The sequence below is a fragment of the Oncorhynchus masou genome, chromosome 25, assembly GCF_036934945.1.
Source record: "Oncorhynchus masou masou isolate Uvic2021 chromosome 25, UVic_Omas_1.1, whole genome shotgun sequence".
Taxonomy (NCBI): Eukaryota; Metazoa; Chordata; class Actinopteri; order Salmoniformes; family Salmonidae; genus Oncorhynchus; species Oncorhynchus masou.
Window position 1 is genome coordinate 21,441,364 of NC_088236.1, and position 13,140 is coordinate 21,454,503.

General features: G+C 43.4%; 1 protein-coding gene across 1 annotated transcript; it reads right to left on the minus strand.

Annotated features, from left to right (window-relative positions):
* Positions 1 to 218: 218 nt before the first annotated feature.
* On the minus strand, positions 219 to 7,161 carry neff1 (neuronal intermediate filament family member 1). The gene is made up of 4 exons (XM_064936903.1): positions 6,307 to 7,161; positions 3,845 to 4,168; positions 3,468 to 3,592; positions 219 to 3,048 (listed from the first exon to the last, which is right to left on the minus strand). The coding sequence occupies exons 1-4, from the start codon at positions 7,048 to 7,050 to the stop codon at positions 2,664 to 2,666; spliced, it is 1,578 nt and encodes a 525-aa protein (XP_064792975.1). The 5' UTR covers positions 7,051 to 7,161; the 3' UTR covers positions 219 to 2,663.
* Positions 7,162 to 13,140: the final 5,979 nt, after the last annotated feature.

The window sequence follows — 13,140 nt, forward strand, 5'->3', positions numbered from 1 at the left end:
TCCCTCAGCATTTTTACTAAAACTGAGGCGGGTGATCACTTTGTTAGTGTTCCAATTAAGTATTCTATCTTTAACATTTGTATTGTGTACTGTATGCAGTTTTTTATAGCATTGTTTTTCGGTTTGTCCTTCTCGCTCTAAACCTGCGCCCAGTCATAAAATGTAGCTTATGTCGAATGGTTTTGATGATATGATATTATTGAAGACACTGACGATGGTTGTAAGTGTTTGGTTAATAAATGGCTTTATTTGGCTTTGGGAGGAATACCACTGCATGAGATAGCAGCACATACAGTCACAGTAGTATAGCAGAATGAACGCTCAACGCTCCTGAACCACCTCAGAAACATGTGAAATGCAAGTGAAAACTATTTTTATTGTTTTGATCATGGTTAAGGCAATTTCTTTTTCTTTTTTTACACTCAACAAGCGAAATCTATCCCATGCCCAGTTTTAATGCTCCAAGAATCAGGCCATGCAGTCAATGCTTGTCGATTGATTCATTTCTCAAAGAAAGGAAAAAAGAGTGGAATCTCGAACAGTTAAGGAAGGCCTTCCACAGTGTGCGGCAGTCTCAAAAAAGAACATTTAACATTCTGTCAAGCTATACATTTGTCCACGGTAAGTTTACAAAAATGTTGGAGAGGACAGGTAATTTTACTGCTGTATAGGATTCTAAAGTACATTGGCCAAATTCTTACAAAAAAATTCCCTGTGCTCTCCATCCATTTGTATTTTTCCATTTATTATTCTTTCCCTGAATACACATCCTGCAACACTATTCATTTTATCGCTGTACACCATACATGTCTCTGTCTTTAACATTTACACCTATTCTTTAAGCCTTACATATCAACCCACACAGTCACTGTACCCTGACCCACAGATAGTCCTGATATGGATAGCTTGGCACCAGTCATATCAGAGCTAACTTACAATATGCTATTATGGTCCCTCTCCTGCAGCTAGGACATGTCTGCCTGGGGTATACATACTGTTGCTGTCCATCTCAGACTGCAGTGGTGGTGGTGGTAGGGGGTATATTGTGATAATAGCCCTTATCTGTGGCTCTGCACCATGTGACCAATCATGACTCCAGTGGCATCTTGACCGGCTGCCAACTGGTCCTGCAGTCAGAGTGGAGGGCTGTCTGTCACTCACTGTCACCCCCAGCTGTCCTGTTAGAACAGCCACAGGCCTCTTCACTGTCTGGAACAGAGCACACTGCTAAAAGGACCCACAGGCGGTGTCTCAAATGGCATCCTATTCCCTATGTAATGCATTACTTTTGGCCAGCGCCGTATGGGCCATGATCAAAAGTAGTGCACAATATAGGGAATAGGGTGCCATTTGGGATGCAAACAACACACACTCCCCCAGTAAACAAACAAGACTCCGTGGGAAAGGAAGGGCCTAGGAAAGACATTTACCTCAGGTTTGGAGTGAGTTATCTTACTTGGAGGGCAGGGCAGGGCAGGGCAGGGCAGGGCATATCCATTCAGTGACAAATGAATCAATCAAGAGGGGGTATTTCTACATCAAATATAAGGGTATAATGTGATAAATAGTAGCATTTTAAAACTCTACATTTTTCATTCCTGAAAGGTGCCCTTCTGAAAACAGAAGAATCACTGCACAATGCACTTATCGCCTACCTTTGAAAATAGAAACCTCCCAAATAAAAGTTATGATGTTGTCATTTCGCAGAGCTCTGACCGTCGCAGTGACAGAGAGAGGTGGGAAGGTGAATGGTGAAATGTTTCGTTTTCTGGCGATGAAAAGAAAGTGGGTCAATGGACTGAACATTCTATATATTTCACATGTGAATGAAAAAAAGAGGAGTGAGGAGCATTCAGTGTGCCAGTTTGTGTCTGCAGCTCAAAATACATTATTGCACCTACGGGAATTATCTGGATTTCTGTGTCCCCAATATTATACACTAACATTCATGAAAAGGTTTACAAAGCATTTTCTACAATGAATTTCTCTAGACATTTGCAACTTTTCTTTGTCGAAATCAAAAGCACCTTTAAAAGTTGGACTGGTAAAAGTTGATCAAGTTTTATGCTCCAGACCTCTGTGCATAATGTAGTCTGTGTGTTACTACCAGGATCCTAACCCTACTAATATTTTCAAGATTACAACGACTCTTCACCACATTTCACATCATTAATGGCACATAAAGACAGGACGTTACTGGGCAATATTATTCCTGACCTCTTAATATGACATCATACTTGCTTTAAGGCATTCTCTTACTGACTGACTGACTGGCTTACTACCCTAATGTTGAGCACCTTCTCTCTGCTCTCTGTTCTGTGATAACCATCATCTATGGTGTAAAACTGTGACATAGGATCCCGAGCACCCTATTCAGGAAATCTAGCTACAGGTTTATCTTCTGTCAGGGTAATACACCAACAGTATGTTCCTCTCTGTGATGTGTCTTTCTGTTTTCCACCACACAGCTGATTGTTGAGACCCAGAGAAACAGAGGAGAAGGTACGTGTGTGTGAGGCATCTGGCGTGGGTACGGTAAGTGTGTTTGTGTGTGTGTCCTTGTGAAACAGAGATGAGGTGACGGGGAAGGGATAAGATCCATATGAGTGAATGAGTGGACTGTAGTAGTGCGAAAGGCATTGATGATCGATGACACAAGCAGTTTAGCTCTTGGTGCTCTTGCTGGGAGCACTTCCCTTCTCTCCCTTCTTCTCATCCTTCTCATTCTTGCCATTCTTCTCATCTGTCTTCTTCTGATCTTCCTCCTCCTCATCCTCCTCTTCCTCCTCATCACCGTTTCCATTCTCCTCTGCATTCTCATCTCCCTCCTCTCCTTCCTCTCCTTCCTCCTCATTCTCCTCTTCCTCCTTCTCTTCCTCATCCTCCTCCTCCTCTGGTTCCTCAGGCTTGGCTCCCCTCATCCTGTAGGGGGCAGAGGAACCCAAGGCGTAGGAGCGGCCGGACGAATAGGAGAAGCCAGAGTAGCCTGACTGCAGGATATTTCCCCCCACTGTACTCAGACGGCACTCTTCACCTTCCAGCAGCTTCCTGAAGAGGGGATGTAGATGGAGACATAGAGAAGTTGAGGAAGAGAGAGTCAGTTTACACGTGTCAAATTCCACTGGTGTGCTGACTAAGTATTCACATTTTTTTAAAGGGGGAAAATATGTTCATAAATCTTTCCAAGACACACTGTGGTGCATCAACATTGGGATGACTGCTGAGCTGACTGAACTACTGACTAAATCAGAGAAAGAGGGAGTCAGCTTACAAATGTACCAAACGCCGACCATTCATAATTGTCAAAGCAGTCATGTGAATGTTGTTAGTCACTCTGCTGACTTGGAATTCAAATGTGAAAAAGGTGTTTAGTATACAGGAAAGGCACTGTGGTTTGGATCAATGATATGCTGCTGATTTAACATTATCAGACATAACTCTTAGACTCAGATCAAGTGATGACTGACCTGTAAGCAGCGATCTCAATGTCCAGGGCCATTTTGACGTTCAACAGGTCCTGGTACTCACGCAAATGACGGGACATCTCACCCTTGGTGCTGCGGAGGGCAGACTCAAGCTGCTGGATGGTCTCCTGCAGGCAGATTAACATCTGGATGTATTACTAATGATAAAGACCTCACTATTCTACCTCACAATGTGCATGACCTAATACCTTTTTACATGTGTTGTGCTACAGTCTAATTACAATTCCATCACACATACCATCTGTGATATGCACCTGTTACTTAGGAGGACATGATTCTATAGAATCCACAGGGTAAAGCCTGTACTGTAGCAATTACTGTGGTATTCACAAATATTCACCCTGTCCTACTCCACGTACCTGCATCTCTCCCATCTCGTTGCTGTGGCGGTCTTCCATCTCAGCCATCTGCCTCTCTAGGGCCTCATTGTGGCCCCTGAGGGCCTCGATCTCCAGGGTACGGGCCTGCACCTGCCTGCGGTACTCATTTAGCTCCTCCCTGCTATGCTTAACTTGATCCTGGTTGCGGGCGGCCGCCTCATTCACACTGGCAAACTTGGAGCGGTACCACTCCTCTGCCTGGTTCTGGTTCTTGGCTGATAGGACCTCGTACTGGGCACGAATGTCCTTCAGGGCCACGGCCAGGTCGGGTTTACCCTCCCTCATATCCATCTCCACTGACACCTGGGACCAGGTAGGGACAGGGGGGTAAGTTAAAGGGTTGGGAATGATTACCAGGTGTTAGCACGGGGGAAAAGAATGCTTCACTGGCTGAATAGATACATCTCTAAGTTGCAGTGGAGATTTGAATATGAGAATGTTTGCTTTATTATTCGTTATTATATTAGTATTTTCGCAAAAATTCTAATGAAAATGTGAAATATCATAATAAATCAAAACCAAAATAGTTGCAACATCCAGTTTTTCTGAAAAGAACTAAAATATAGGTAATGTTTTGATAATCACTATTGAAAATGTGAAATCTTTGTCAAACAACATAGACCATTATGTGCTTGCAGTAGACACCAGGGAGCTGTGAGCCTTGTGCTAATGTGACTTTTACAGTCACGTTTACCCTTACCTTCCTACCTATCTACCTGTTCATATTACCTCACCTACCTTGTACCACTGCACATTGACTTGGTACCAGTACTCTCCTTGTATATAGCCTCGTTACTGTTATTTTATTGTGTCACTATTTCCTTTTTTATTTTATTTTTTACTTGCTAAACTTTTCTTCCTTTTTAACTCTGCATTGCTGGGAAATGGCTCGTAAGGAAGAATTTCACAGTAAAATCTACACCTGTTTTATTCAGCACATGTGACAAATAAAATTTTATTTTATTTGAATACATTTGAATTGATTATCTATCCAGTGAAGTAGAATGGCGAGGGCTGATGTATCGAGCACTGAGTCAGGGGTCTGTGCACCACTATGGTGGTGCTGTCAATCGTTTATCACTTACATGGCAATTATACTGTATGTCCTGCATGGCAAAAGAAAAGCCCCATAGAGGAAAAAAAACAAGTAATGCTCTTTCCAATGATGAAGATTCTATGCTGCATTGATTGACATGAAATTGTACATCATACTTTTTTGTTTTGTTTTAAGTCTTTAGAGTATTATCAAATTAACCAATGATGCATCCAAAATGCCACTGGCTTCTGGGACACTGTATAAAGCTACAATAATGCTGTTTAACTGTGACCTTGATTAATGATTATATTATTCCAACTAATCTTGTGTGGGACAACATGAATCAACACCATGTTGACAACATCTATGCTATGTGGCAGTAGTAACCTATATATAAAAAAGTACATTTTCCCAATCCTGTCAAATGAATTGACAAAATGTGATAGTTGATCATCATGAGATTGTCTAGGTAAAATGCAACAAGGGCTTGCACTGATCTATCTGTGTTGAGTTTTCTGATGTTCTGAATTGACCCTGCCCTATCCCGTATCCCCCCTGCGTGATGGGACGACCACACCTAGATATTGCGCTACTATTTCTCTGCATCATCAGTGCCAGCGCCAGCACTGCTATCAACCCCAATGCTCCCCCTCTCTCCCTCCCCCTCTCTCCCTTTCCCTCTCTCTTTTTTTAGCACACTCTCTGGCGCTTGACACTGTATATCACATTCTCACTATGCAGACTCAATTTTCAGTAGCCATATAAACCATTTCAATTATATTTTATAGTGACAAAACTTCCCTCATAGTTTCTATAGTTAGTGTCCTATGCCAGCGCTGGGTTTGGGGCACTGCAGATTAATTGGCAGACAGGGAAGGGAGTACTGCATGGTGCTGTTTTACACAGAACCGCAGTGCCGTACATTTTACTGCCACTAATCGCAGTGCGCAATGTTCACTGGCTTCAGCACCAAGGACAGAGCATGTGCTGTGACTGAACAAAGGCTGCGTTTACACAGGCAGCCCAATTCTGATATTTTTTTCTCCCAGTAATTGGTCTTTTGACCAACCACATCAGAGCTTTTTCAGAGCTGATCTGATTGTTCAAAAAGGCCAATTGGAGAAACAATTGTCAGAATTGGGTTGCCAGTGTAAATGCAGCCTTATTTGACTTAGTGAATGTGGATTCATAGTGTGAATGATAAGATAGCCATATGATAACACGCTATGAACATTATTAGGTATTTGGCACTGGCTATCACCATGTCACATAAAAGTTATCAGCAATTCATAGGCTACATAGCCTAACTTTTCCCTTGGTGTATATTTGGTGTGATATGTGCGGAGATGGGGAAATGTGGGTGACATCTGATGGGGGGTCATGAGAGGTGATGTAATGTCCCCACCTGTGTGGCTTGCAGGGAAGCCTGCAGCTCCTGCAGCTCCTCCTCGTGCACTTTCCTGAGGAAGGCGATCTCATCCAACAGCGACTCGACTTTCTTCTCCAGCTCGAGCCGGGACATCGTGGCATCATCCACGTCCTTGCGGTAGCTTATCAGGGTGCCCTCCGCCTCCTCGCGGAGCCTCGTCTCCTCGTCCAGCTTCTGCTTAACGCGGTCCAGCGTCTCGTTCATCTGCACGCAGTCCAGGTGCATCTGGCTCTTCTCGTGCGTCAGTTCCTCGACGCGCGCCCTCAGCTCGCGGATCTCTTGCTCGTACAGGTCGTGCAGTCGGGAGGGCTCAGTGTGGCGCTGGCGCAGCATGGTCACCTCGGCTTCCAGCACCTTGTTCTGCTGTTCCAGGTTGTGGACCTTCTCGATGAAGGAGACGAAGCGGTCGTTCAGGCCTTGGAGCTGCTCCTTCTCGTTGGTGCGGATGATTTTCATCTCGTTGGTGACGGCCGTGGACTGGTTCAGGTCCATAGAGTCGGACATGGAGGAGTGGAAGTTGCGCCCGGCGCCCACCTTGCGGTAGCCGGAGGATGTGAGCATGGATGGGGAGCCATAGTTGCGGTTTGCGCTGCTGGAGCGGAATCCGCTGGACAGGCGAGAGGGGCTGCTGCCTACGGTCATGCGGCCGGAGTTCCGGGGCGCATCCCCGAAGATCTTCCGATAGGAACTGCTGGAGTAGACTTCGCCGGAGTAGCTCATGTTTGCAGTTAGAGAAGTGGAATGCTAGTTATACCTTTGTTGCTTGCGAAGTCCTTTTGTGCGATTGTGTGTGGAGTGTGGGAGTGTGGGTGGGAGAGAGAAAGAGAGACGCAATTCATGTCTGCCCAAGACAGGTGCTTTTATAGTGATGGAGCTCCAGCATCATTTGACGCACGGGCGGCAGTAGAGACAGGGAAACCTGCAAGCTCCTGCAAAAAGAGATATTCTCAGGGGAACACGAATTCACTCATGCTGCTCCTTGCCTTGTATTTTGGCAACTCATTCTTTTCTTGAAAAAAAAATGTAATCTGCGCTGTACAGATAAGACAGTATAGACGTATGGTCAAGGAAAGCACATCAAACTACGACTTATATAGGGGACGGATAAACTGTAAATAATAATGAGGTCAATACATAAGAATACTAACAACAATATTAGGCCTACTAATATCCTAATGATGATATAGTGATAGAAGTAAAACACGACTTCACTCTTATACGCTGATATTGAGGCCAACATGGCACAGAATTTGCCAAATTAACACATCCTAGTCAATTTTGTATATCGTTTTGTGAAACTAGTTACATGTGCAGGTTATCCCATCCCACCAAACAATGTCATTGCAGTTTTGCACTGCAGTTGCAACAGTTCAGGCAGCATGGGATCGGTGCATGTGAAGTGTGGGCCAAGAGTCCGGAGTGAGGGTGTCTAAACAAGATTGCTGTATTGCAGCTTGGAGCCATGCACCCCTCACGCCCAACCACCGCAGTGTCTGAGTACAGGCAGGATGAGGCACAGAGACACAAAGGCCAATTTACATGACCCCACATGCGCACGTCTCAAATAAAATCAGTGCATGTCGCTTTACTAGCCTAACATCTATACACACGTTTAGCATTCATTGAAAACATAAGCCTGTGAAATAGGCCCAGCATATATTTTTCAGCGTCCCAGACCGCTTTGGGGTGATGATTCAGCATATTAGAGAACGTTATTGGTGGTGCTGCGCTGTCTTCTCCTCTCGCCTCGCGCAGCTGGAGCTGGCCTTGGTCCTGATCCAGGACACCGACCACGCCCCTATGGAGGACACCCACGCGCGCTCCTGCGCCCAGAGCTGTCAGGGGACTGCAGCTTTTCTACGGTTCGATCAGCACTTCTAAACACCACTGTAGATGTAGATCAGAACAAGCATCGTAATGCTCTGTACACAGCCGCAGTCGAGCCTATAATTGTAATTTGATCAGGCACCAAGCCTTGCAGTCGTATTTTTGTCTACTTGAGTAATTGTCTCATCATGATTTGCGACCATTTGGACTCGTGTACAGCCGTGGTAGGCAAATGCACATTACAAGCTCACATTTGAAAACAGCTAGACTATAGCTATACTACCCCATATAGTAAACATTCAACACATTTTGAATATGCATTCACAATCACTTTTGCATTTGAAAGTATTCAGGAATATATTTACATTTCACACGTTCTAAACTAGCTGTTTAGTAAATTTTACTGTTGATGGGTCAGCCTTGCCCTTGAAGATTCATGAGATATTGATCTCTTGATCTAGTCCTATATGCTTTTCTAAGATTGCAGCAGATAGTAATTTGGGGTATGTCTGACCAAGGGCATGTCATGATGGTCAAGGTATTCCCTAATCACATTTTATCCATGTCACTGAGGCTTTACATATGTTTCAAATTGTATTGTCACATGCACAGGTTACAGCAGGTGTAAACTGTGGCAACCTGTCATTCAAGGCAGGTGGGGCAGGCTTGCCTGTCTTGCCAGTTATTTTGGCATTAATACGTGTCACATATCAGTTTGCAAACAATGTAAAGAAAATATATATCATTAAGTTAATAAAGCTGCATACAAATGTGGTCTCTTTTTTGTTTTCTTGAGTAAGGCAGCTCCAACATGCAGGTGTTTCAGCCTAGCTCAATTGCTTTCTGTGGTGGTGGTGGGGCAAGCCAGCAGAAAATACGGAGCTTTGCGTTGTGATTGGCTCAGTGTTCTGTCACTCATGGGGACATTATGTCACCGCCAAGTCTAAGGGTAGAGCTAGATAATTCTAGCCCCTTGGGTGCGGCCATAGAGTTACACTAGAAGTGCCCAGCCAAGAAGGCTCAAGTTCATTGGCCACAGACAAAATTACGTCAAATCACATTATATGTACAGTAGCTATGACTGGACTGATCATGTCAACATCATACTTTCAAAATCTTAGCTAGCAGTGATAATCATGAATCAAGTCAACAATCTACTGGCAAATATGTTTTTATCCTTGTCATAGGAAGATAAATAATTAATAGAAATTAAAGGTAAAATGTATCAATGCTCATCGGCCATTGGACATAAACATTACACAACAAGTTGGAAATCACAAATTCAACAATGAGTGGTTTGGGAAATACGTTTTGAACGGTCATCAAACTCGGAATTGTAAATCCGGCCTCTTTCTAGATCTAGATCAATGACATCATCATGATTCAACCTAGTTTTTTGTGAGTTCTCAGTTGTTTTGAAAGCACCATGAATACAGAGAATGCCAGACTTTGATGACACAATTTGCCTACGAAGGACCGCCGTGCCACCTTCCTGTTCAAGTGAGCACAGCACAACAAGGTGAGTCCAAAAATGAGTTGTGTGCCGCTGCATAAACGATGTAACATGCCAGAGAGACGTATACTATAACTAAGAAAGTAATACCGAGTGTATGTTGTGTAGTAAGATGTTAGTAGCCCATGTGCCTCACCCTGATAATTTGGTCTATTTACCCCTCTTAATTTCGCCTACTGTTCTGACTTGGTGGTGCACATGTAGCCTATGACCTGTTTTAGAGAAATGTAATCATAGCATATTGTAAGAGCTTTCATTGTCTGCTTATATGCCCCATTTATGTATACTACCGTTCTGACTTGGTGTACAGGGAGAACACTGTAAGAATGGCCCATGTTCTGAATTCTGTCGCTGTACATTTTAAAAGTGCTAAACAAATAGTTATATTGACCACGTCCACCCTAGCTCGCTCATTAATGTCTTAATCAAATTTACGGATTGCCTCTTATCCGCTTCCGTCCCCTTATGCCATAGTTTGTACATCTCAATTGTCATTAGAAACCACAATTGTTTAAGCAAGTCAGCCATATCAGGTATGTTTTTTTAAAAGGCAGTAAATGAGGCTGAATGAACTGTTTCGCTGCCAGACAAGGCTCCGCTGATAGACAGGTGTAGCAGTGGTAAGATGTTGGGACTCTGCTGTTGGGACACCTTTATGTAGGCCCTAACAGTTTGGGCACCGTTTCTCACCGTTATAGTGCAATTACTGTATTGTTTAGCGTTGTGTTGTGTAGTAGCTTTGCTGGCATGCATCCCAAATAATAATAAATTAAAAAAAATCCCTACCAAGATTTATTTACATGCTAAAATCGCCACTGGGTGTAAAACAGCACAGTGAAACGCTTAACTTGCAAGCCACAAATGGAACCACAAATTCAAATTGCACCAGCAAATCACGGTTATTATCTGAACAGAAAATAAAATACCATTGAAAAAAGTGACAAATATTTACACTATAAATGCTTTGTTTACCGCGATGTAATACATTAATGGTAAAGTAAGTTAATGCCATGAATTTCCCAGATTCCCATTTTAACCACAAGGGGGCAGAACATGCTCAGTAATGTCCAACATTTCCACTTTGCCTTGAGAGATACAGGCCAAGTAAACAATGTGCTAACCTTCTCATCTCTAGTTCTACACTGATCCAAAAACCATCAGCGTCCAAACATACTTTTTTTTCTGAGATCTTCATGAGAAAACAATATTGTCTTTTGCATAATCATAGCCTACACCTCCTCTATCCAAAACACCTCATCATTAGTGTGTGAGACATACACATATCCCATAAACCCTTACCTATACACACCCTGCAGCACTTCACCATATCCAGCAACTCCAACAGCAGGCAGAAACAAAAGCCCCATTGAGACCCGAGAGACAGGAGATCCCTCGGTGTGAAGCAGCAGGACAATTACAGGTATAGGTGTCACCTCTTTCTAGGCCAACGCTTGTATCATACGGCCTCCTTTTCCCCTTCTCCAGTTCAGCAAGTTGCTGAACCTCTAAATGGAACTTGTTGTACTGAAAGAGAGATACTGAAAACAACTCACTGCTGTAAATGTGGAGGGTTTTTCCTTTCTTCATTAGATCTATTGAGAAATGACATTTTTGATTCAAATACATTCACTTTGTTGTCTGCATCAGTTCATTTTCTGTTGGGATAAATGCCTTCCTTGTATGAAAAGCTGTACTACTTTGAGAGAAATTTCCATTGAATGCTGCACTACTGATCTGTCTATAGGATACCATGCTTAGGTTCTCACTCAACTGGCTTGCTTGAAACAACCCTATCCCAGGTGCTTTGATTTGCCAGGTGCATATATTGCAGTAGCTATACCCAGACCCACTGTCTGTTGCTGGCCAGTATCCATTCTGTTCATATTTGTTTCTTCCTGTGTCCCTCTGGTCCCTTGAGACCCTCCTCCTCCTCATGCAATCTATCAGCTCCATCTGTCAACAAGCCCACTCATAATACTGCCCCTACCTTAGGTCCATTTTGTCTCAGTTGGGGGATGGGATGATCAGTCACGTCCCATCTCTCTTAACAGTTCCATTATACAGTATTCTACTACACGTAATCACTATGAGACAGAATTCTGTATTTTGTGCTGTAAATTAGGCAATTTATCTTACAGAGAGAATACTTAGAACACAGCTTCAGTTAGTGTTTCATATGCCTGTTTTTATGTTTTAATAAGAGCGTGACTGTTGTGAATGTGAGTTTCTAAACATTTAGGTAGAATATCAATAGCAAGCATGTGCAGTGGTCAATGATTTGGACACTCTGTATATGTTTTCTCCTATGCACAAGCCACCTTCCTTTCTAGCCTGAGCACCAACCCTCTTAGTGGCTGTCCTGGCGAGTCCATGCCCATAAATGTTGTGTACTCAATGTTTATTTCCCAAGGGCATGGTGTGTGTTGGAATCGTTTCAATGTGTCATTCAAGCAGAGGTGTGTGTGTGCTGCCTGCATGTCATGGCTGTGTGCGTGGTCAGTGTGGTGGTAAAGGTTGTGGTAAATTGGGTCTGCAGGGTTGAAATAAACTGATAGATTTGCCTAATTTGACAATAACGGGGCTAGAGATGGGTCTCTGAACCCACTGACAGAATGTAAACACGACACACAAACACACTCATTATGGCATAGATGCACACATGAAAAATAAATAGACTTCATTGATAAAGCCCCCCTTTGTACAGTCGTCATCAAGTAGATAGTCGCAAGTAGACAGTAGCAATGACAAAGACAGTACTATATCAGGTAGAGAAGGGTTGTGGGAAAGGATTTAGGGACAGCACTGCAATGCAAAACATTTAAGCCCCATGTGATGTCAATGATGGCATTCAGACTATCCATTGATGTATTTTGCGTTGAGTCTGTTATGTTCAAGGTTTTCCTTGACAGTTGTTGCTCCCCTACCCCATCTACTACCACCACCTGGGAAGGTAGACAGACTCACTCACATGACCTCTTTAAGAATATATCTTGAGGAAAGTGCTGGGGGATCCAACAGGTGAGGTCAAAATACTTTAAAAAGTCAATGCCTCTTCTGCCCGGCTGGAGTCTATCAAAACACTAGTTCAGAACAGAATACAGCTCCAGATTTCCTTTGGCCAGTAGGCGAGAAGCACATAGCATCTCATACAGACTGATCTGGACATATTATTCCAGTCGGAATTAGATACTGGAAGAATACCTCATCTCAGTCACCTGGGAAGGGTCAGAAGCCTGCTGGAATCCTTTCAAGTGTTAGACAGCAACCCCCACACTAGAATATCCACACCGCACTCTCCTCTATCTCTGTCCCTCTGCGGGCAACCAGACAAGGACAGACTGTCACAAAGGTGCCAAGATAATGAAATTGTATTTCTGTGTTATTCGGAACTGTATGTTTTCTGTTTATTCTGCTTGCCAGAGAGCTAGCTTTAATTACTTCCAAGATGGTAGCTTTGTTTTCCCGTCTGG